The sequence below is a fragment of the Dunckerocampus dactyliophorus genome, chromosome 10 (assembly GCF_027744805.1).
Source record: "Dunckerocampus dactyliophorus isolate RoL2022-P2 chromosome 10, RoL_Ddac_1.1, whole genome shotgun sequence".
Taxonomy (NCBI): domain Eukaryota; kingdom Metazoa; phylum Chordata; class Actinopteri; order Syngnathiformes; family Syngnathidae; genus Dunckerocampus; species Dunckerocampus dactyliophorus.
Window position 1 is genome coordinate 20,898,708 of NC_072828.1, and position 22,758 is coordinate 20,921,465.

Here is a 22,758-nt window from a genome sequence, read left to right on the forward strand (position 1 = left end):
TTGAACCAAGGACAAAAGTGTAGTTTTATATAAACCCTCACTCTTACATACATAGTACATACGTACAGTACACACACACTGTATTTGTGAACACATGCATTTGCATTGCGTTTTTTGTACTATTAGACAGACTAACAAACAGTGGGTCTGAGGTGTAGCTGCTCTGCATTCTAGATTTTACTTTTCATGATAACTTTGTTGAAAAGCCCATTGAATGTACTCTAAGCGCTATCACTCCTGCAAAGTGCATCCATGCCATTATCACAATGTGCTGCCAGAAAGCCTTTCATCAGAGTTGCAGAACAGTATGGAATTCAAATGAAGAAGCAGGTAAGCATCTGCTTACACAGGGGAGAAAGGCATTATTTCTGAGTAAAATGTTTGATAATGCCAAGACTGGACACTCTTAAAAGTAGACAAAATATGTCGTGAAATGGTTACATGATCATGTATTTGCTAGGAAGATGACTGGTGGATTCTTTTTGCCTTGATCTATTCACTGGGAACTATTTGCTGGGTTTGACACCCAAACTATAACACGCAATGTATCAGGTTTAGGCAAAGAAAGTATGCTTTTCATTCAATACATTAATACATGTGTAACAAACCCTGTTGTTTGGGCCCTGATATAGAGACGTGAGTCACCAACAGTTTATTAGCCTGTAATCGGCTCATTATTTAGCACATTTTTGTGTGATGAGCAAAAATTGCTTGACTGTTCTTGGCCGGCAAGCGAACATTTGCATATCTGATTGCAACAAAATGACTTTGGCCAAGTCTCCCAAAAATGTTTTCATTTGAAAATACACCCTTTCATCACAGCAATCAGGCACTCTAATGTACGTATTTAGGACCAATCAGGTCAATACAAAACATGCTCAGTCTTGATTGACACTGCTAGTGGTATTTTTTTCACAATATATTTCTCATTGTGGTTGTAGTTTGTCAGGGTGTAGTACTGTTTTTTATTTTTATTTTTTTAATAAAAAGTATAAAAGTTTTGAATTGCACGCAGTAGACCGCAGACTTCCATCAAGACTAAAGATTCTCAATATGGATCAGCACCCAAGTGTGCACCAAACTCCTGCAGGCACAGATGTTTTGTAGGCTTCACGCATTCACTGAGAAATTCAAGAAAATGTTGAAAAATGCACAAGCGCACAGTGTGAGAGGAACCTCAAGTAAAAGAGCTGAAATTATGTTGAACCTACCCATATTGCTTTTTCGTGCTTTTTCTGTGGCTACTTTTTCCATACTATCATCTCGGGGTGTCACAAAAACGTGACAAGATTTGTCGTTCAGAAAAAAAACCTCTCACAATAATAAATACATTAATCACACCATAAATGAAAATGAATTGGATAATTTTGCCAGCCTCCATATATTTTCATGCGCATGCGAGTCTGTTTTCCTCATCTCTCGTCTCCCAAGGTGCAGGAAGAGAGTTCACTCTGTGCATTGGTTCAGCACCTAAAAGCTTCATAGAACAACAGCGTTTCATAGAACAATGGCGAACAAAGTGAGATCTCTTGCCAGTCATACGGTCGTTTGTGTCTGTGGGGGGAGGTGGAGATGCTAGCATACACACAGCAAAAGAGTGGATCCTCGTGAGGAACAATGTAGAAGGCGAGAGGGGAAAAGATGTTTGCAAAGCTAAACGCCACATCCCCTGTGTGAGAATATTAATAATGAGCAATGTGAGTCCATCAACACGAACGAGCCAGTATGCCGAAAGTTACTTGTTACTTATTACTAAAGTGGTAGAAACATAAAAGGGAGCAAAACAAACTTAGCCACCTCAAACATATCCGGTCGACCCAGTTTTCGCATCTGGGAAAAAAAACTACACATCGAGATCCTTCGTTCTGACAGTCAACACTTCCTGAGACGTTTGGTCAGCAAAGTAAATACAAACGTAACAGCGCAAAATTGTGCTTTCAAGTCATGGTCAAAGAAATGCTGCTCTTTACCACAGTTGAAAAGCCAACATTTCAAGAAATGCTGCCAACGTTTGACAGTACGAATTGTCTGTGAGAAAAGCATGTCACAAACGGAAATTCCACAACTTTACAAAGTGAAAGATTATATATTAAAAGAAATATTGCATTATCATCATATATTATTCTTTCTTATTATATATTGTCATAACAGTGGTTTATTTGGTCTCAAAAAATGTTCACAATAATATCGTTTAGCGTCAATTTGTGGGACAATAAACATTTTAAAACACACCTGTATTGTTTTGGGATGCGGTTAAATAAAAAAGTTTGTCCAGTGATATTTTTTCATTGTACTTTTCTTAAAATGAATGTCAAAATCTCGTCTCATCTCGTTCTCGCGGACCGAATCTCGTGCATCGTCTCGTTTCGTGAGTTGGGTGTCTCGGGACAGCCCGACTATCATCTCTCATTCTTCATTTCCATCTCCTCAAACCCTCCTGACTTCTTCCTCCATTGCCCTGACTCTTGCAGATAATGAGGTCTGAATTTAGTAAATTTAATATGGTACAGGGTGGTAGGATTTTTCCTTCCTGCTTATCTCTAGCTACCAGACCTTCCCAGATGGGCTGGCCCCTGAACCTCCCATTGTGGCGAGCAACAAGCCCACCCCCACCACACACACTCTAACCAAACTGCGATTTCTGTGGTCAGTTCTGTTTTTAATTGGTATTCCCTCGCAGACTGAAGCATATGCTGTAATTATCCACATTCCATGTCTTCTTCTTCTTCTACAACCACAAGATTATTCGGTCTTGGTCAAATAGTAAATTGACAGTAATGAAGAAAGTTTATTTCTAAGAGAAAATCTAAGACTAAAAATAAGAATACTGTAATAATGAGCAGTTATTTTATTAATAATAATTAACTCTATCCATCATATTGTTCAGGTTCTCTTTTCCCTTTAGGACTCTGCCTCAATGTCATCACCTCCATGGCTTTGTCTCCTCTGTGCTCCATCCTCGCAGCAAGATGCCCTCCCGGTTCTTTCATTCCATCTTGACACCATCTCTATCATCTTTCCCCCCCCCATTTTTTATTTAGCAACTTTTTTATCCAAAAGAGAAGCTGGTGAGAGGAAGGGTGTGGAATAATTGGGTTAAAACGAAGCAGCCGTGGGTTGAAAAGATACGACTCATAGGTTGGATCCATTATTAAAATGAGGGGAAGGAAGCAGAGGGTTTTCCGAAATTTCTCTGAACTTTGTTTTTTGTGTGTAATTGCTGTAACTGCATTTTCATCCACATAAGACCTGTAAGAGGAGAAACGGCAAAGGGAAGGCACAGAAATATTTTGGGGATGTAATTGGAGGTACGGTAATTAGCAGGATAGAAGGACAGAAGTTAGGGGGCTGTATGTAGAGAACGTAAGTCAGGGGTGGGAAAGGAGATAAAGGCTTTTCGTGTATTGACGTGATAGGAGCAGTTTCTGTTTGCATGTCCTTTTATTCTTGTTGATATCGACAATACAGTGCAATTGGAGTCATAAAGAATTTTCATAGTTGTTTCCTCATGGTCACATTTTGATGGACAGACCAGGACACTTGTTTTGGTTTTTCTATGTTCTGCTGTTATTTCCTATTCGGTACATTTATTTTGTTTGTTAGTTAGTTTCCTGTCGGGCACCATATGCAATTCCTTTACCGTGTAATGAGAGTCCTATCTATTTAGTTCAGCTGGAGGGCTTCTGTTAGTCGCCGGTTCATTGTTTTTCACCTGAACTTGTGGTTTTCACGATACTTTTTTTTTTTACCCTTTGTCACCTGTGTGTTGGATGCATTCCGTTGCATTTTCGTTAGCTGTTTTCATATTCCCTGGTGTTATTCTTTTTGCTCAGGCGCATTCTTGTTTCCACTTTTTTTGTTAGCCCTAGTTGTGCCACCTAGCCCTTCTTTGTTATTTTGTTAAAATAACTGTAAAATTAGCTAAAGACACCAGCCACCATGTCCTTGCATCCTGAGGTAACGATGCTGCACGGATTTAATGCCATGTTTTCATTGTTGTCGGTTGTATTAATTAAGTGGAATCCTTATGGAAACGTGACTACAGCAAAGCTAATGACAGCTACCTAGTGGTGCCACCTGTTATTTTTTTTCCCCAAGGGGACAAAGAGGAGGCATCTATTTGGAGAGAGGAATTTATTTGCTCAAGGGCACATCACACCAACATCAAATTGAGACATGGCGTGTGTAATTTGTGTAAAATGAGACTGACAAGATATAAAAAATAATACAAAGTAAGGATGTCCGGTAATATCAGCCCACCGATATTATCGGCCCGATATTGTCATCGGGCCGCACGGTGGTCTACTGATTAGCATGTTGGCCACACAGTCACAGTCAGGAGATCGGGAAGATCTGGGTTCGAGTCTCCCTTGGCCATCTCTGTGTGGAGTTTGCATGTTCTCCCCGTGCGTGCGTGGGTTTTCTCCGGGTAGGACAGGAGATATGTGATGTTACACATATCGATATCAGTTGATATCAGAGAGAGAAAGTTGGACAATATCGACATATCGATTATCGGCAAAAAAGCCAATATCGGACACCCCGAAATAAAAGAAAATGAGCATTAAATGAAGATCAGCTAAAACTCGGTTTATGATGTGTTTAGCGTGAGAGATCGATGCAGGAACGACCATTTTCATTCGTTATCATTTTATAAAGCAGAAGGATGAAGTAGAAAGTGTGCAACGGGGAGTGTTGTCATAAAAATGTAAGTTATCAGCTGTCTGGTGTGCAGGCAGCCTGGGTTCATGTGTTTGACTCACCAACCAGACTGCCATTTACCAATTTGTCACACAGAGACTCTGCTCTTGGGAGATACAGTATGTTCCATATCATGACACCCATGAAAAAGGAAATTCAATAAAAGCGTGAGAGATGATAGTTATTGTTTTTTTCTTTATGTGAAAAGTTCAGCTTTGGGTCAGTAGTCTCTCTCTCTAAGACATGTTTATCCCTCTGTACCTTCCTCGCAGTCTCAGTCATCAGTTTTGAACAGTTCAGTGGTTCAAAGCGAGACCCCCGGTGTGATTCTGGATGGACTGAGGCCCGGGACCGGCTATGTGGTTCAGGTGAGGGCCCGCACAGTGGCTGGCTATGGAGCTTACAGCAAGGAGATGCTCTTCCAAACACTCACTGATGGTAAGTGTGTGGGTGTGCAGCTGGAGTGTGTTGAGGTGTGTGTATGTGTGTGGGAGCTGCATACACAATCAGCAGAGTTATACAAGAGGTTAAACCCAATTGTAAATCTGACTGCAAAGTAAATTAAAGTTGCCTGACGTGCATGTGGGCTTTAGAAATGCTATTTTATGTGTGGGTTTTAACAAATAACATAACGGAGACTGAAATAATCTACGCTGTTCATTTTTTGTGTGTTTCTGCAGATGAGTTTAAGTCAGAGTTGGGGCAGCAACTCTCCATGATTGCAGGCTCCTTAGTGGGCGGGGTGTGTATTGTCTCGTTGGTAGCTATTGCCATCATTTGTACCAGGTAATGCACCCAAAGCACACACATTGGTACTTAGTCATCAATGGTCAGTTTTAAAGCAGCATTTCCTCATTTATTTATTTTCCAAATAATGAACTTGTGAAAGATTTGCAATTTTTTGCAATGATGATCCAATGATAGTACCTCTATTTCTCTGTAAATTAAGAAGATTTTTGTTGAAGTATAGCAGACCCCCACTATGTAGACACTGTAAGCCAGGGGTGTTGAAACTACGGCCCCGGGGGGCCATTTGCGGCCTGCAGCTTGATTTTTATTGGCACATTCTTTTAATTAAATTAAACAACAATAAAAGCAACAGCCACAATGGGAAAAAAAGAGCAAAATTGTCTTTTTACAAAAAAAAAAAATTGATCAAAATGGTCCCCCGCATTTAACTTTCCCATATACTGTGCAGTCCTCAGTGGAAAATGTTTCGACACCCCTTCTTTAAGCCCTATAATATTTATAATATAACACATTTATTGACAGTTGGAACCCTGCTTCCTCCATCCATTCACTGCTGGTGTGTCCTGTTCCCCCACTTTGCCTCCAGTGCTGCATACACTGGTGTATAAATGTGAATAGTGGTCGGAGAGGCTGTTGGTGCTAATTGGCAACCACCGTACCGCCAGTCTACAAATGTAGCCACCAGTGTGTGACTGTACACTATAAGCACTATAAGGGGGGAGGGCATGGCTCAGGTGGTGGAGCAGTCGTATCCCAACCTGAAGGTTGCTGGTTCGATCCTCCGTCCTCTCATGACCATGTCAAAGTATCCTTGGGCAAGAGACTGAACCCCCAGTTGCGTCTGATGCTGCGTCATCAGCAGGTAAATGTGGTTAACAGTGTCATAGCACTTTGAGTACCTTAAAGGTAGAAAAGCACTATACAAGTGAAAGTCCATTTACCATTTACATATGTGACTCCGATCCATTATTATTATCATTATTAAATTCATTTTAAAGTGAAAAATGTATAGGTACCCACCACTAATGCATGATGCTGAAAGACGGAGGAGAACAGATGGAATCTGCGTCACGATCTAGCCCAAGCATGCTCTGCTTTCAGATGTAAGCAAGAGTTGACAAAAAATAACAGCCAGCAACTATTAATAAATTCCTGAATTCCTTTTTTTTTTTTCCTTCTGTTGATATTTTTGACATTCCAAAAGACTTCAGCTGACAGGAAGGGAACCAATTAGCTTTCCTTCTATCTATGTGTCTCTAGCTGTCTATCTACTTACATGTTTTTCAAAAATCTTTGGGTTTGTGGGTTTTCTTTTATGCAGGAGAAGACAGTTGAAAGAGAGTGTGTATGGAGACAAGCTGCAGCAATACAACGCAGGGGGAGGTATGATTCATTGTTAGATTCACATCCACACACTACGGGATCAGGTTGAGGTCAGGGTTCTCAAGTTCTTCCACACCAGACTCATCAACCATGCACACTGAGGCACAATCATGCACAATAAGCCCAGCCACTGACTGATTGATTCATTGAGTAAGGGATGCTCCTAAATAGTTTTGTCCACATAATGTATATGAATACAACCCTAAAATGTGTTTATACTAATTCTTGCTATTTTCCCTCAGAGGTAACATTAAGACCTGACATGTTTAGTGGTCCCACCCCCACGGTGACCTTCCCCACCATGTCTGATGGTCACAGTTCACCAGGGGTCAAGATATACATCGACCCTTTCACCTATGAAGACCCCAATGAGGCTGTCCGGGAGTTTGCCAAGGAAATTGACCCCTCATGTGTCAAAATAGAGGAAGTCATTGGCTCAGGTAAACATTTTTATCTTCTGTACTTCATCCTTTACCTTTTTGCCACTGGCCAGCTGCTGTATATCACCTATTGTTATCAAAGGTGTTTTGTTGTTTTTGTGACTGACTCTTTTTGCATTGTGACTGAAAAAATTACAAAAAAGAAAGGAATTTTATTGATAAGCGCCTTTCAAAAAAACCCAAGGACACTGTACAGAGAAAATAAATAAAAGCACCACACAACATAAAATTGATAAACACAGTAAATTACAGAGACTAAGAGGCCCTGAATAAGTGGGTTTTGAGTCTGGATTTGAAAAGAGGAAGAGAGTCTATGATACGGATGTTTGGTGGGAGTGAGTTCCAAAATATGGAAGCAGAGTGGCTGAAAGCTCTGCAACCCAAGGTGCAGGAGCGAGCAGCTGGGACAGTGAGGTGGCTGGAGGAGGAGGATCGGAGGTAGCGGGAGGAGGTGGCAATGTTGAGGAGATCAGAGAGGTAACAGGGGGCAGGGTTGTGGATGGCCTTGTTTGTATACAACAGGATTTAGAATTCTCCTCTGGAATTGACGGGTAGCCAGTGGAGCAGCTGCAGCATGGGGGTGATGTGATGAAATGACCTGCATGAGGTGCAACAGTGATGCAAGTTTTTTTTTTACCCTCCTTATTTGTCATGAAAGATAAGAGGGTTTAAAGACTGTTCCGCTGTGTATTCTTCAAAATGTTTTCAAAAGCCACGTTGGCTTCTTCCAGGAGGAAGCCTGTCACTTGAAACAGAAGATAACGGTAAACTAAATAAACCAATTTTATGTGTCAGTGAGCATAGCTGGGAACAAGCCATTCCAATTATTATTGTATGCTTTGAAGTTGAGAAAGATTTGCTTTTATTTATGCGAAAACATCCACGGGACATATAATAGTTATGTCAATCCAGCTATTGCAATGTACAGTGTTGTGCAATTGTAAGCTTTACATTTTAGCTGTCACACGTGTAAAATGCAACATCAAAATACACAAAAAAAACCAACCTAATTTTAGGCAAGAATAATTACTTGTGTCATGTTACATGTTAGGTAAACATCAGAACTAGGGGAACCTTAGAATAAACACACTCACGTTGCCAGTTGGTCTCTTGATGTGGATATTGTAGGACTTCCTTATTTACTATTATTAACCACAATTCTATCCATCTAACACAATATGCTTAAAATGCAGTCCCTAGCCACAAATTTCACAAGTTCACTCTATCACGGTTTTTAAAAAATATATTAATTAATAAATCATACTGTTTCATGGTTGAATCCGTCCTATTATTAGTTTTAAAAAATGCATATTTAAGCAAATTGTACATATTTTTTTGCCTAAATTAAGCATTTTCAAGCATAAAAATGGCTAAATGAACCAAGGCAATCAGAAGACGCATTCAAAGACGCTGTGAATGATGTGTAGTATTGTACACTGGTCACTAGGTGTCAGTAATGTTACTGTAATGTTTTGTGAGACCCAAACGCCAGACCTGATTGCCGAAACAACAGGCTTTCAAAAGGCAACAATCACAATAATATCTAATAAAAATCCCAAATAAAAACACGCAATACTGTTATGGACGTAACCCATGCCAAGCTAAAACTCAACTCTAAACCATGAAAATATTTCATTTACAATTAAGGAATCCTACTTCGCGGAAATGCACTTATCACGGGCGAGTCTGGAACCAATTAACCGCGATAAACGAAGGATTACTGTATTTAGTGTAAGGCACGCTGTCCATTGATCGTTATAACTTTTGTCCAAACCAGCACATAAAATGGAGCATTATTCAACCTTCCAATGTCACATTTTATTTAAAAAAGAGTAAGAGTAAGGCTTTTTACTTTCAGTTTATTTCTTAGATGTTAATTATGACAAAGTATGTTTGACAACCGCAACAGGTCATCACGCTTTCTCCTTTTTTTCTATGCAAAACATGTATTGGAAGTGAATAGAAATCAAATGGTTTGTATTGATTTTGCGCAGACATGCTGGGGTGGACACAACAGAAAATGGCAGATACTTATATCCATTGTCTTAGATGGACTCCAGGTTGAGTTTCACAAATCAAAATGGCTTTCTGACTGAGAAGTCATGAACCAGATTCAGAACCGCAACTCTCAGAGGATGTGCTTTGGTCTGTTGAGCTACTCTCAACATCAGTCCATAATCTCTATTTCTAGCTTTATTTCTCCCGGGGCCAGGTTTCTCACCTCAGACAGAGGTGACAGTAGCAGGAAACCCTTGGAGAGCGGCAAGAAATATGAGCTTGGATGATTTGACAACAGAAATTGCTTTTCTCCTTTATTTAATTTTTCTCCCTCTCTCCGTCTATCCCAGTGATTCAGCCCCACTGAAGTATTAGACAATGTTTGCCTTTGGAGAAATTCTAAAGCAGAACAAAGGTAGGGAAAGCAGAACAACTGATTGTGGAGGGAAGATAAAAGAAGAAACACCCTGAGGACATCATAAAAATATCTCCCCTCATTCGATCTTCTCCATTGTCTTTGAAAATAAAGTATTTTGCTTTTACCTTATAACCACAGCCACCTTTTATAAAAAAAAAAAAAAAAAAAAAAAATTCTATAAAAGTACTACTTGGTTTAAAGGGCATTTCTGAAACTTTTTTTTATCAGCAATGTCAAAAAGCCATTTCATCAGATAGACTTGGCCAATTTTATCAACTGACCATACCGCTCTTCCTGCTCATCCCCTCATCTTTCTGTCTTCCCTAGTCTGTCTTTTTTTTACATCTTTCTGTAACAGTAACAGTAGCATGTAATGGGCATTGAGATGGGACGCAGAGATCACAGTGAAAGAACCTGTCATCTAATTCCCTTCAGTCATCTATTATTCACACACACACACTCATATCTCTTGCCTGTGGGCTTTAATTTTGAAGTCGTATTCACTTTTTCATCTAACAAAGTAAAAAAAAAAAAAAAGGCTGCATTTATTTTGACAGAAGACGTGTGTCCACCGCACACGAGAGACCACATTAAGTTAGCTATTGTGAGGCTTGATGTTCTGTCACCGTGGCAGTGATGCATGGAGTTATAAAAGTCACAAAGAACAAAAAAAAAAAAAAAAAAACATACATTTTTTTGACATGCTCTACGAAAGCTGATTATTGCACACCTGCGCCGTCTGAGATCCCATTGTAAAAACACCAGACTTGTGGCTGGTATCTGTTGTGCTTGTGACTGATCGGTGATCAGTCCATGGTGTACTCCGCCTCTCGCCCTAAATCAGCTGAGATCGGCGTCAGCTTGCCTGTGACCATGAACAGGGGGATTTGAGGTGTGAAAAGGGGTTTTGGGTCAAGTCATGTGACAATTACTACAGTTTCCGGTCCCAACACTGCAATGCATGATGGGTGATCCACCATCTTGGAAATGGGCGTGGTCCAATGGCCGCACCATTATTTTGCATGCAAAAGTGGAAGTTGCTGTAACTGTACAATACGTACCTGGTTCAACTGGGGTTCAACGCATGTGCAGAATGTGTCTAAATCCAGTCAGCCTATTTTTCGGCAGTATACCCCCTCCTCCGCCCAATTTAAAAAAATAAAGCATTTGCTTGGAAGATATGTTTGGAGGGATTGTATTTCTCCGTTTTGAAAAAAAACTCCCCTTGATGAATCCATCATTGCACTCTGCTTATGGTTGTTTACATTGAAATTTCACTGCATTTACTGCATTTATTGCCATTGCTTACATCATTACCGCATATGGCAGACGCCATTTTGAAATATCTGAATTTTGATTGTCATTCACAGTTTCAAGTTAGGGTTAGTGTTTTTAGTGTTTTTCACACGTCAAATACCCCATTTCGCCCTCCTTAATAGGTGGGGATATACTGTATAGTGCTAACAGGATAACCACTATAAGTAGGGTTATGGTAGTCAGTCTATATACTATATACTGTCCAGTAAACTCCATCCACAATAATGAAAACATTGTTGCTAGGATGAGCAATGGACTTCGCTGCAGCGGTGCTGATGTGGCAAAATCCTCAAAGGTTTACCGAACTGTGTGTGTGTGATTACGTTATGCTCATCATTATGAATGGAAGTGATTCATACCATAGTATCCCTTTAGAGTACAGCTCTCAAAAATTCAACTAGCTCAAAGCGTTACCTTCAGTGGAATAAGTGTTGGATGTTCTTTTCCAGGTGAGTTTGGAGAGGTGTACAAAGGTCGCCTGAAGCCTGTGGGGAAAAGAGAAATTCCCGTCGCCATCAAGACTCTGAAGGTTGGGTATTCTGAGAGGCAGCGTCGGGACTTTCTGGCTGAGGCGTCAATCATGGGGCAGTTTGACCAACCAAACATCATCAGGCTGGAGGGGGTGGTGACAAAGAGCAGGCCCACAATGATCATCACAGAATTCATGGAAAATGGAGCTCTTGACTCATTTTTAAGGGTAAGTTACGCATTCTTTTATCACTTACACTTTTTGCAAGAGTAATGTTGCTGTTCAGTCGTCTGTGAAAGAGGTGAAACGCTGCACTTACACTCCTGATCAAAATTTTAAGACCAGTTGAAAAATTGCAAGAATTTGCACTATTGAAGTGAAGCTTCAAAATGCATGGGAGTGAGATGAAAAAAAGCAATTTATTGCAAAAAACAACTGACATAGGCTGTTTATCAGTTGATCAAAAGTTTAACACCACTTTAAAAGCCAAAATCTTGGCAAAAATGTGTATTCAGTGAAATTTTGTGTCAGATATTCACACTGATCTCTTGATGGCAAAGGCTTTCTCTCTTTGAATGCAGTCAGATTGTCGAGCTGAATAAGCAAGGCCTTTCGCAGCGCATCACTGCTGCTGTGGTTGGACACAGTAAGACAGTCATTTTAAACTTCTTAAAATATCCAGAGGGTTATGGAACAAAAAAGTCAATTGGTAGACCCAAAAAATTGTCGGCTGAATTGGCTGTGCATCAGGGCAAGGGCCGATATTCAAATGAAGGTTGTTAACAATGCCGAGTGCAGTCCAATAACCATCAGACTGCATCTGTGAGAGAAGGGTTTTAAGAACAAAAAAAGTCTCCTTCAGCGCCACAAAATTGCCCATTTGGAATTTGCACGAGAGCACCAAACATGGAACATCGAAAGGTGGAAAAAAGTTTTATTCTCTGATGAGAAAAATGTAACCTTGACGGTCCTCATGCCTTCCGACATTACTGGCATGACAAGGAGATCCCACCTGAGAATTTGTTCACATGGGACATTGGAGGGGGCGCCATCATGACCTGGGGTGCTTTTTCCTTCAATGGAACAATGGAGCTTCGGGTTGTGCAGGGGCGTCAAACAGCAGCTGGCTATGTGGAGATGTTGCAGGGGGCAACCCTCATGACTTAAGTCTATGTGGGTTTTTCAATAAGACAACGCTTCAGTTCCCCGCTTCAGCCCGCTTTGACAAAGGACTTCTTTGAAAGGAAAACACTCTTTTGGACCATCATGCATGTTCCAATTGAGAACATTTGGGGGATGGATGGCAAGGGAAGTTTACAAAAATGGAGCTCAGTTCCAGACAGTGGATGCCCTCGGTGAAGCCATCTTCACCACCTAAAGCAACATTCCCACTAGCCTCCTACTACTTATTACTGAGTCCCTTTTGTAACATTTTATTTCTATTTTAGGAGGGTTTCAGATTTTTTGAGCTATGGTCTTAAATGTTTGATCAGTTGAATGCTTGTTTGCAATAAATTGCTGACTCACTCCCATTTCTTCTTTTTTGCATTTTGAAGCTGATTGGTCACCACTCAATCTAATTAACATAAAATCATAGAATGAATGTTTTTGGGATGTGAGAGGAAGCTGGAGTACCCAAAGGAAAAACACACACACACACACACACACACACACACACACACACACACACAGGGAGAACATGCCAACTCCACACAAAGCTGTTCCAACGGAGATTTTAACCCAGAACTCCTGAGAATGAGGCAGTCGTGTAAACCACCACCCCAGCATGAAGCCATAAACATTCCAATATGTAATTCATTAGGTGCATGCTGTGCAGGCTCCAAAATCTTATTTGGGCATTTAAACGAGTCTCCAAAATAGACCCTGCATGCCTCACTATGAGACAGCTGCCCCTATTAACCAGCCAGATTAAGCCAGGATTTTTGGGGCTTTTTTTTTTTTTTTCTTGGGTCGCTGTTTTGTACAAACACTGACATGGAATAAAAGGACAAATTAGTCCCAGCAACAATCAGAGGCAGTACAAGAGTTGAAACAGAGGTGGAAGGGCCTGTGTAGAAGGAAATACCGGATAGGTGGGTCAGGTGTTGTGTTGAAGTAATTGCTCTCTGACGACCATTTTATACGCCACACCAAAGGTTAGCACTGACTTCGCCATGCTTTCAATTATTGAATTAATCAGATATCAGGCCATTTTAGCAAACCAATAAGTATGGGATTATAGCAACCTGTATCTAAAATCTCCAATATTGGCACTCCGATTCAAGCAGTTGGTTCAAGACTCCACCCCAGCACGTCTGTCCACCAGCGACCGGCTAGAGCCCACGCGGTCACAACAACAGCATGCGCTAACGTGTTGAGCATGGAGTAGGATTGATGTCGGTCGTGTGTATTTTTCATTAAAGTCTGAAAAAGATGTTGCGGCTGAGTGCAACACTTGTCATACACAAGTTTCCCGTGGTGGCACAGAACCGGGGAAGTTTAATGCGACCAAACTCATCGCAGCATTACACTGGAAACTCCCACGGGATGACAAGAAGTCATTAGCTATAATAGAAAAGATGACTAGCCCCTGTCAGTGGTAAGTAAAGTCGGGTTGAAACGCTTAATTTAGCACCTCGAACCTCGCAATGTTATGTGTAGACGCAACTACATTGTGGATAAAAATATAACCCAAATGCTGAAAGTAGTAAATAGGTCTTTTTTTCTCATACCTACTGTTGCTGATTATTGTTGTTTGTTTGAGTAATATCACTTGATCAAGCCTTTCTTAACACTTTTAACACTAAGTAATAAAAGTACGTCTGATTCATGCTGATATTGATTTGATATTGGTATCGGACCATATTCAAGGCTGCAATATCAGTATCTGAGCGGAAGTGAAAAGTTGTATAGGACACCCCTATCATATTTTAAGAGAGGCAAGTATCTCAGGGCTCCAGACTGCGACATTTTTCATCAACCCACGCATGTGCGACCCGACAAAAGTGCGTGTCCCGTGTTGAGTTGACAAAGGACGCATTTTGTCCCTTATTACCGTGAGAATGAAAAATAGTCTGTATGGAGTCAGTTGACGAGTCAGTTGGTTTTGTCGCTAGATCTGGTGACATACCAACCCCCTTGATGACATATTTTCTCAAAAGCAACTAGCGACAAATCTAGCGATTTTTTTCGTTGTCGTTGGGGAGTTTTTTAATATAGTGAAAGCACGTATTGTGCATTTTGTATTGCCACTGAGCAGCAGCAGGTGCTGTTGACCGGTCCGCCCCGCCGAAAGGCAGTAACAAGCCATGAAGTGGAGCTCTACACATCGAAAGTGCAAATGAATTGCTATTACATATATTCACCAGAAGGTTGAGTTACTCACGAACCAAACTTGGCCATGCCAATTTGAGCCATAGAATAAACACAGCGTGATCTGTTATTCACTGTGCAATTGAGCTAATTTAAAAACGTTCTCATTGGCCAACGTGTGATGGGAGAACTTTGACTGGCACTGGCCCAGATAAAATATTAATTTGTTATTTCCAAGAATCAAGCTTATTTACAGTTCTAAACATAATTAAGGTGCTTTTACTCACTTTTTTTGTCTCTCCTACAAGGTTCTGCTTTTTTCCTACAGCATTTTACAACATCATGTGCGAAATATGCAAATTACATGATGACATCAACCAGCGACTTCTAGGACGGCCAATAGCTACTTTTTCTGACTGAAAAGTTGGCAACTGGTGGCAGCTAGCTAGTTTTGTGCCTAGCCTCTGGTCTTCGGACTCCAAATGTGACTTTTCTACTACGGTGACATTTTGCCTTTAAAACAAACAAGCAATGCGGTTTGTTCGGAGCTCGTTTTTGTCCCACGGGGAAGCTACAAGTGGCGGTCACGTTCATGGGCTACATGCTAACTTCCGTTTTAAAGTGTGACTTAGCAACCTTGCTCTCTTGTTATCATTATAGTAATTACAGTATGTCTTGTCTTCAAAACACTAGTTGTGTGTCTGAGTTGTTTAACAAACACATAGTGTGTCCAGCTTTAAGATTTTAAACTAGGGGTTTCTGTGTTCCTAGTAAAAAAATGTTAGTCTGGAGCCCTTCATCTTTCTAAGGTGAAACAAATGCAATTTTATTTTTGTGTAACGCCATTAGCAGATTGAGTTAGGTGTGATCCTGTTCGTGTCTGTTCTTACTTTTGAATTTTGTTTTAATTTTAGTTTCACGCCATGCTAAAAAAAAAAAAATCCTTTGTGATATGATGAGTTCAGAAAACAAAGTTGTTTTATTAATTAAATTTTATAAAAATGGGCACAAAGTAATATGCTCCCACAGAGAAACAGATGGACAGCGTAGGGCTCTGCAGCTTTTCCTGAAAGTGACACAAAGAAGGGAACAACGTCCTGCTCTTTTTTTTTTCCCCTACCTTGTCTCTTCCTGTGCTCTTTCTAACTCGCCTGCTCGATGCTCCGTCTGTCCGTCAGTCCATCCGTTTGATCCTGGCTTCCTTTCTAGGCACCACTAAAAACAGAAAGAGAAACTGTTTGATGTTCACTTCTCACAGTGTGACCTCCTTTGACTCAGTAATCATCCTTTGACGCGCAGACACACACACACACACACACACACACACACACGCACACACACTCATATACTGCTGAAATACACACAAAGATCAAGATTAGCGGTGGCATGACCATCCTGGAGAGAACCAAACCAAGAGGACCGTGTGTGTGTACGTTGGTGCATGTGGCAGCAGGTTGCGCCTGCAGAGAATTCCAAAGGAGCATCCAAGACACAACATGATGCACAAAGTGAATTGGAAGGCACACGCATGCACACGCTTCAAATGACAATATGCAACATATTTTCATGAGCACTTTGTAGGATGTCCAACAAAAGGTTAATCGCCCTATTTTGGAGAACATCCTAGATTTTGCGAACCCCTGCAGTGCCACACTCCAGTGCCACAACGACAGGCATGTTGCAACAAATGCATAAGGAACAAAAAACAAAGATAGATTAGGATTAGTACATGTTGACTGTATCATACAAGTTGGTTTATCAACAAACTGTGAGAGCAATAGTATGTCAACAGGGTGTTGCACGTCTTTTTTGTATTTATTTTCTGTTTGTTTCAGCATTTACTTGCATGCTACAAATATAATAGTTAAAACTGGAACTACAATATCTGTTTAATAAGACATACAATAGATCCCTGCTTTTCACTGGGGTTATATTCTGGGACCACCAGCAAGTGGCGAAAAAAACGCTAGTAACTTATACGCCCATAAAAATGTTTACTTATGACACATGTCCAACAGTGCATGTACAGTACATGTAATACGGCTAGTTAAAGAGTGCCGAACAATGCATGTAACATGGCTAGTTAAACGGTAGCCGGACGAAAAAGTCATTCATCACCCTCCTCATCCTCCTCCTGGGAACTAAAACCACTAAAGTCGTCTTCTTCAGCATCACAGTTGAACAGCCTCATATTTCCTTCATCACACTCTTTGTCAGTCTCTCTCTCGCTCTATCTCTTTCATTGTTGCTCTTGATGTCAATTTTGTCTCGAGGCAAATTAGCCCTTTAGCTTCAGTTATCGTCTTCATCACGCAGTAGTCCAGCCTTTCGAAACCGGTGGTCACGGCTGGCGGTTTGAGCAGTCCAAACAGAAGCTGTAGTAATTCTACACTTGATCAAACCGACTTAAGATGTGTCGGAGATCGCTGCATAAGACTTCAAAACGTGATATTAGCTTACACTTCACTCATCCACGTCACTACTTCCTGAAGCTGCACTCTTAACTTCATGGGAAATGTACTTTTTTATCCATAAATTAGCTGCATCACTGTACAAGCCATAGTGTTTAAAGCATGAGAAAAAAAGTAGTGACTTATACACTGGAAATGATGGTAGTTGTTAGATTCAGCTTGCACCAGAACTCGACTTACATCACAGTCGAGGAACAAAACTCATACGTAACCCGAGGACCACCTGTATTTGTATTAAAAGTGACTGTTGTAATTATTCGACTAGGTTTAGCGTAAGATCCTCCCCTTATCTCTTCAATTGCCATTGTTCACCTCTGACACGATCCACGTATAAGTCCTTAATATGTTTTTTGTTGGGGTTTTTTACAGCTTGTACTTCTGTAGCCAAACTTTAATGATTAGTATGTGAAATTTGAACATTTTTAACTGTCATACAAAAGTAAAATAAAGTTGTTTATAGCAAATAAAAATAAAACAGTCAGTACCTTAACTTTGATAATGAGTAACAATGGTGTCGCTGTAATTATTGTTTGGGTTTTTTTCACTCCTTGTCGAGGCGGGCACTCTTTTGCTGTGAGTGTCGCAAAAAAAAGCAAAAGAAAAATCCAAACAATCATTTAACGCTCGCTGAACGGCAGATTTGTGAGGTCTGCTGGCATTTTCAGTGAAGTTGACTGAAGTTGTGTGCATCTTTAGACGGCTTATTATTTTCGGCTTATTCCAAAATGCATGACCGATGTATGTATGAGTAATTGTAAATAAATCACATTGCAACTATGTTTTCTGACATTTCAAAGCAAAATTCTTTTATTGTACTTCTCCTTTTGGAAATTTTGAACATGACTTGCCCCCACGGCTTAGACTTCACTCTTTACACTTTACTGTTTTTACAGTTTTACAATACATGACAGAAATTGCATAATTGGGTCACAATTGAAGTATGTACCGGAAGTATTGTTACTGTCTTACACAAAATGTGAACATGGGGGGGGGGAAGCCCTTCCTGTGGTAGATGACTATTTCAAATCCAGTTTTAGTGAAATTGACAGTGATGTTTGATGCTTGATTGTTCATTGTGTAATACAATGATACAAAGTGCATTTTGCATCAGTCTGCAGATTATCAAAAGTGATGAAATAATTAATGTTTTCTGTACCAACCTGCTGTTCAGCACCCTGCTCACTTTTTCTCCAAATGCATGTTAGGTATGATAAATGTCTTATTGGCATCGGTTCACCCTCTGCTAGATGAAAACGTCTGATAATGGAAAATACAAATATTCACGTCTTGCTCATGCTTTTGCAGCAAAATGACGGGCAGTTCCCCGTGATCCAGCTGGTTGGTATGCTGCGAGGCATCGCATCTGGAATGAGGTACACACACACACACAAACACACAAACATTCCTGCTGAAGAAATCCATTCATCATCAAGATGAAGAAAAAACTTTTTCATTTCTATGAATATTATGGTCATTATGTGAAATTAGATTTCTCGTAACCAAAGTAATTCACTCATGTGGTGATGTCAGATACAGTCTGGTCATTTGTTGTGCTCAACCAGAGAACAACAGCCTCAGATATGCAGCTCCAACCTGCTGTGGATGTTCAAAAGCATTCTGATCCAACACAAGTATCAGTAATATTGCACTGTAATCCTCTGCACTTATTTACTTGTCACACATTGACACTCAACACATACACGTAAGTTGCCTGCTGGGATAACAACCCAAATGTACATGTTCACAAGCCTTAAATCCCATTCCTATTTCAGGCAAAGATAACTCGCAGACACACCAAATCCCATTACCATCTTCCACTGGCCCAGGTAGCTGGCAGTAGATAACACAAACATTCACACAATAAATCATGTTGACGTTCCAGGTACCTGGCAGAGATGAGTTACGTTCACAGAGACCTGGCTGCTCGGAACATCCTGGTTAACAGTAACTTGGTGTGTAAGGTGTCTGACTTTGGCCTGTCTCGTTATTTGGAGGAGGATACGTCTGACCCGACTTACACCAGCTCACTGGTGAGCACACACACAAAATCTGCATTCATGAGTGATTGATATATTCTGTGTTGCCGGGCATGCTGTAAATATTCTCTCATAACATATCTTTAGACCCAATATGGCTTTTTTCAGTGTAAAAGCAGGTGATTTTGGAAAAAAAAGATTATAGTTAATTGCTAGAAAACATTACCAAATACCTATTAGACCTATAGCTGAGATTGGCACCTGGAAAGGAGGTAATCCCATCTACTCTCAATTAACCACATTTCTGCTCACTATTTCATACGTGATGTCTTCTCTGACATCAACAAATTTAAAAAATGGCTTAATTGGGAATTTGGCCTATAAAAGCTATTACACACCAGCACAGAGTGTGGACAAATGTAGAGAGTGACACCAAATCACACTTTGCAACATGTTAATATGATATCGTACATATGCTAAGTATCCCATAAGGTCATCCGGTGACATTTAAAGGGGACATATTATGCAGTTTTTTTTTAAATATTAAAACCGAAAATTAAAAAAAAATGAAATAATAATGTCTATGCTTCAGTCAAAATACCCCAAGCATAGAAAAATAGAACCCTCTATTACAGTCCTGTTTAGTGCAGCCAATGTTAGGGCGCTGTACCGTCTCATGCCAAAGAACCACTGCTCACCCTACCCCTACCTACTGCAATAGTAGTCTGACATGACGGGTCGTGTAGGCAAGTGAGTGAAGAGCCATACAGAGAGTAAAGGCATGTTTAGCGCACGTACACGCGTCTTATTTCTACATCGGACGGAAGAAGCCTGGATTAGCCCTGAAGTCAACACATTACAGACTTCAGCCTTGGTGCTGCAGACAGAGCTTCAGTTCCAGGTTTGAATGCTCGAAAATAAAATGAATCCTCTGCTCTGATGTCCTCTGTGGCTGGGAGGCAATGGTATTAAGTGTGACAATCTCTGCATCCAACAACACTGCAGCTCTGCTTAGCTTTTGGTGCTGACATGCTAGTGGTTCCATGTCGTCGCTTGCGAGAAAAGACATCGGTAGCGCTTGGGCCCGAGAGCTTCCATGTTAAGGCTAGAGAAATGTGGTGTGAGAGCGGCTTTATTTAAACTGTTATGTCTCAGTCAGGCTAAAACCTTAACAGCAAGCACTCCGGAGACCCAGTCATGTGTATACAAACAATTTTATGTCCCCTTTAGTGGCTAATTTGCTGACCCAAAACACTAACTTTTTTAAAAATTAGATTTAAAAATGGCAAAACCTGATTTGACTGTGCAATAGCACCACAGTATCAATGTTTAATGAACCTATGGTATTATAAGGTGATCCAAATTGAGGAAGTTGATCAAATCTTAGTCACGATGTTTTTTAAAGATCAACAGAATAGGCAGAAGGACACGTGTTGTAAAGTCTAACATGTTTTTCTCACTGAAACAGCAACAGCGTTGGAGTGTGTAAAGTGTGTTTTTATCAGAGGGTTCTAATAAGTATATCCTGCCCTCATCGATCCATACTCCTCTTCACTCTCTGTCAGGGTGGTAAAATCCCAGTGCGGTGGACGGCCCCAGAGGCAATCGCTTACAGGAAGTTCACGTCAGCCTCAGATGTTTGGAGTTATGGGATTGTCACCTGGGAGGTGATGTCATACGGCGAAAGGCCTTACTGGGATATGAGTAACCAAGATGTAAGTCACATGCATGACTGTAATCAGTAGAAACAAATAGCCTATGACTTCTGTGGTGTGTGTTCTCACTCCTACTGGTGACTTTTGCATCACCCTTCAAGTCCTTTTATGTTTGTTTTGCAAATCCATGTGTTTGAATTGTGGATGTGCTTGTTTTTTCCTTTGTACCCGCTCACAACAGGGGCTCCGCCTGTCTGCTCAACACAGAGAATAAGGACATAAATTTAGGTGTCATACAACAGAAAATGGATATATTTTCAAACTTAAACAGTTGACTCTTCCATAGTCAAACACAATCTGATTCACTTGCAATTTGTTCCAATTTAGAAAAATCAAACTAATTCAAATAGGAATGAATTATATTGACATAATCATTCCAGGGTCAAACGTATAATATCATCTTAATGAACTGCAAAATATAAATCATATTTTCTAAGTCATATAATTGTCAGTGTAAATTAACCACTCTTATTAATGCAACTTGGAAAAATAGGATGCACACATATGTTGGATGAGGCAAGATGACAATAAAAATAATGTAAATAATTTTGAGGAAAGTCAAAAATCATCCATAGCGTTTCATCATGCGGAGTTGAAGTTCTAGATATAAAATGGACATTTGATGTTTTTTTTAGTTTATTTAGATAGGTCGACAGATAACTCTGGTAAAAATAAAAAAATTAAAAAAAATCCTTGTTAAACTTTAACACCAACGTGTTTTAACTGCATTGTATAATAATCAGTATTGGCAGTAACGGCATTGAAAATATTGGCGTTATTGTTTTTCGAGTAACGAGTAGAGTCTGACGCTCTTTTTAAGCTTTATTCTCCCCTTAACACTTCACAGCAGTTCTCATTTACAACATCTCCAACCTGCACGTCTCTGCATCCTCGCCACAACCATCAATCACACGCGAGGTGCATTCATGGACATCAGGAATCTGAACATTAACACAAAACCCCCAAGTGGGTCGTTTCATTATGCACTGGGATTGTAAGCATTTAATAAACACCGGATATTTGACGGTTTTTCAAAAAAACTATTCATTCAGTTACCTTTTTGGGAAAGTAATCTACCAATTTACCAAGTGGTTAGCATTTTGGCCACAAAGTCAGGAGATCGGGAAGACCTGGGTTCGAATCTCCGCTTGGGCAGCTCTGTGTGGAGTTTGCATGCTCTCCCCGGGTACTGCCCGGTTTCCTCCCACATTCCAAAGAAACAACCATGTTAATGCAGGTTAATTGGTGACTCTAAATTGTCTAAATTATGAATGGGAGTGTGAATGTTTGTTTGTCTATATGCGATTGGCTGGCGACCAGTCCAGGGTGTACCCCGCCTCTCGCCCAAAGTCAGCTAGGATAGGCTCCAGCATACCCCTGCAACCCTAATGAGGATTAGCGGCATAGAAAATGAATGAATGGAATTTACTAATACAACTAAACCAAACATTGCATCTCAATCTTTGCTTGTTAAACTCCATAAAGATAAACTTCCCCCAAGTTTCACAATTCATCTCTTTCCCACACGCTGATCAGCTCTCTTGCAGCCTCACCTCTTATTCCCCCATGGCTGCCCCGGAGCAAGAGAAGCAGCCGATGCAGCAGAGGCATGACAGAGTCAGTGTAGTGATAGAGACATTTTTATAATGGCACAGAGTGTATAATGATGAGGAAAGTATGCGGCAGCACTGCAGCTAACAAGGGTCTGGTGGGGTATTAAGTATGCATGAACCTCACACACAGCTGCACCACTCACACACATATCCAGTTCTAACACCCAAAATATTTCAAAGACGAGGGGAAAGATG

General features: G+C 40.5%; 1 protein-coding gene across 1 annotated transcript in view; it reads left to right on the top strand.

The window, feature by feature from the left end:
* LOC129189296 (ephrin type-B receptor 1-like) overlaps positions 1-22,758 on the top strand; it is a 93,886-nt gene that overhangs the window by 60,672 nt on the left and 10,456 nt on the right. Inside the window, exons 10-17 of the mRNA XM_054790864.1 lie at positions 4,974-5,139; positions 5,382-5,487; positions 6,773-6,834; positions 7,077-7,274; positions 11,457-11,704; positions 18,565-18,632; positions 19,142-19,289; positions 20,801-20,950. Of these exons, the coding sequence (XP_054646839.1) occupies positions 4,974-5,139; positions 5,382-5,487; positions 6,773-6,834; positions 7,077-7,274; positions 11,457-11,704; positions 18,565-18,632; positions 19,142-19,289; positions 20,801-20,950 (1,146 nt within the window). The remainder of the gene's footprint in view (positions 1-4,973; positions 5,140-5,381; positions 5,488-6,772; positions 6,835-7,076; positions 7,275-11,456; positions 11,705-18,564; positions 18,633-19,141; positions 19,290-20,800; positions 20,951-22,758) is intronic.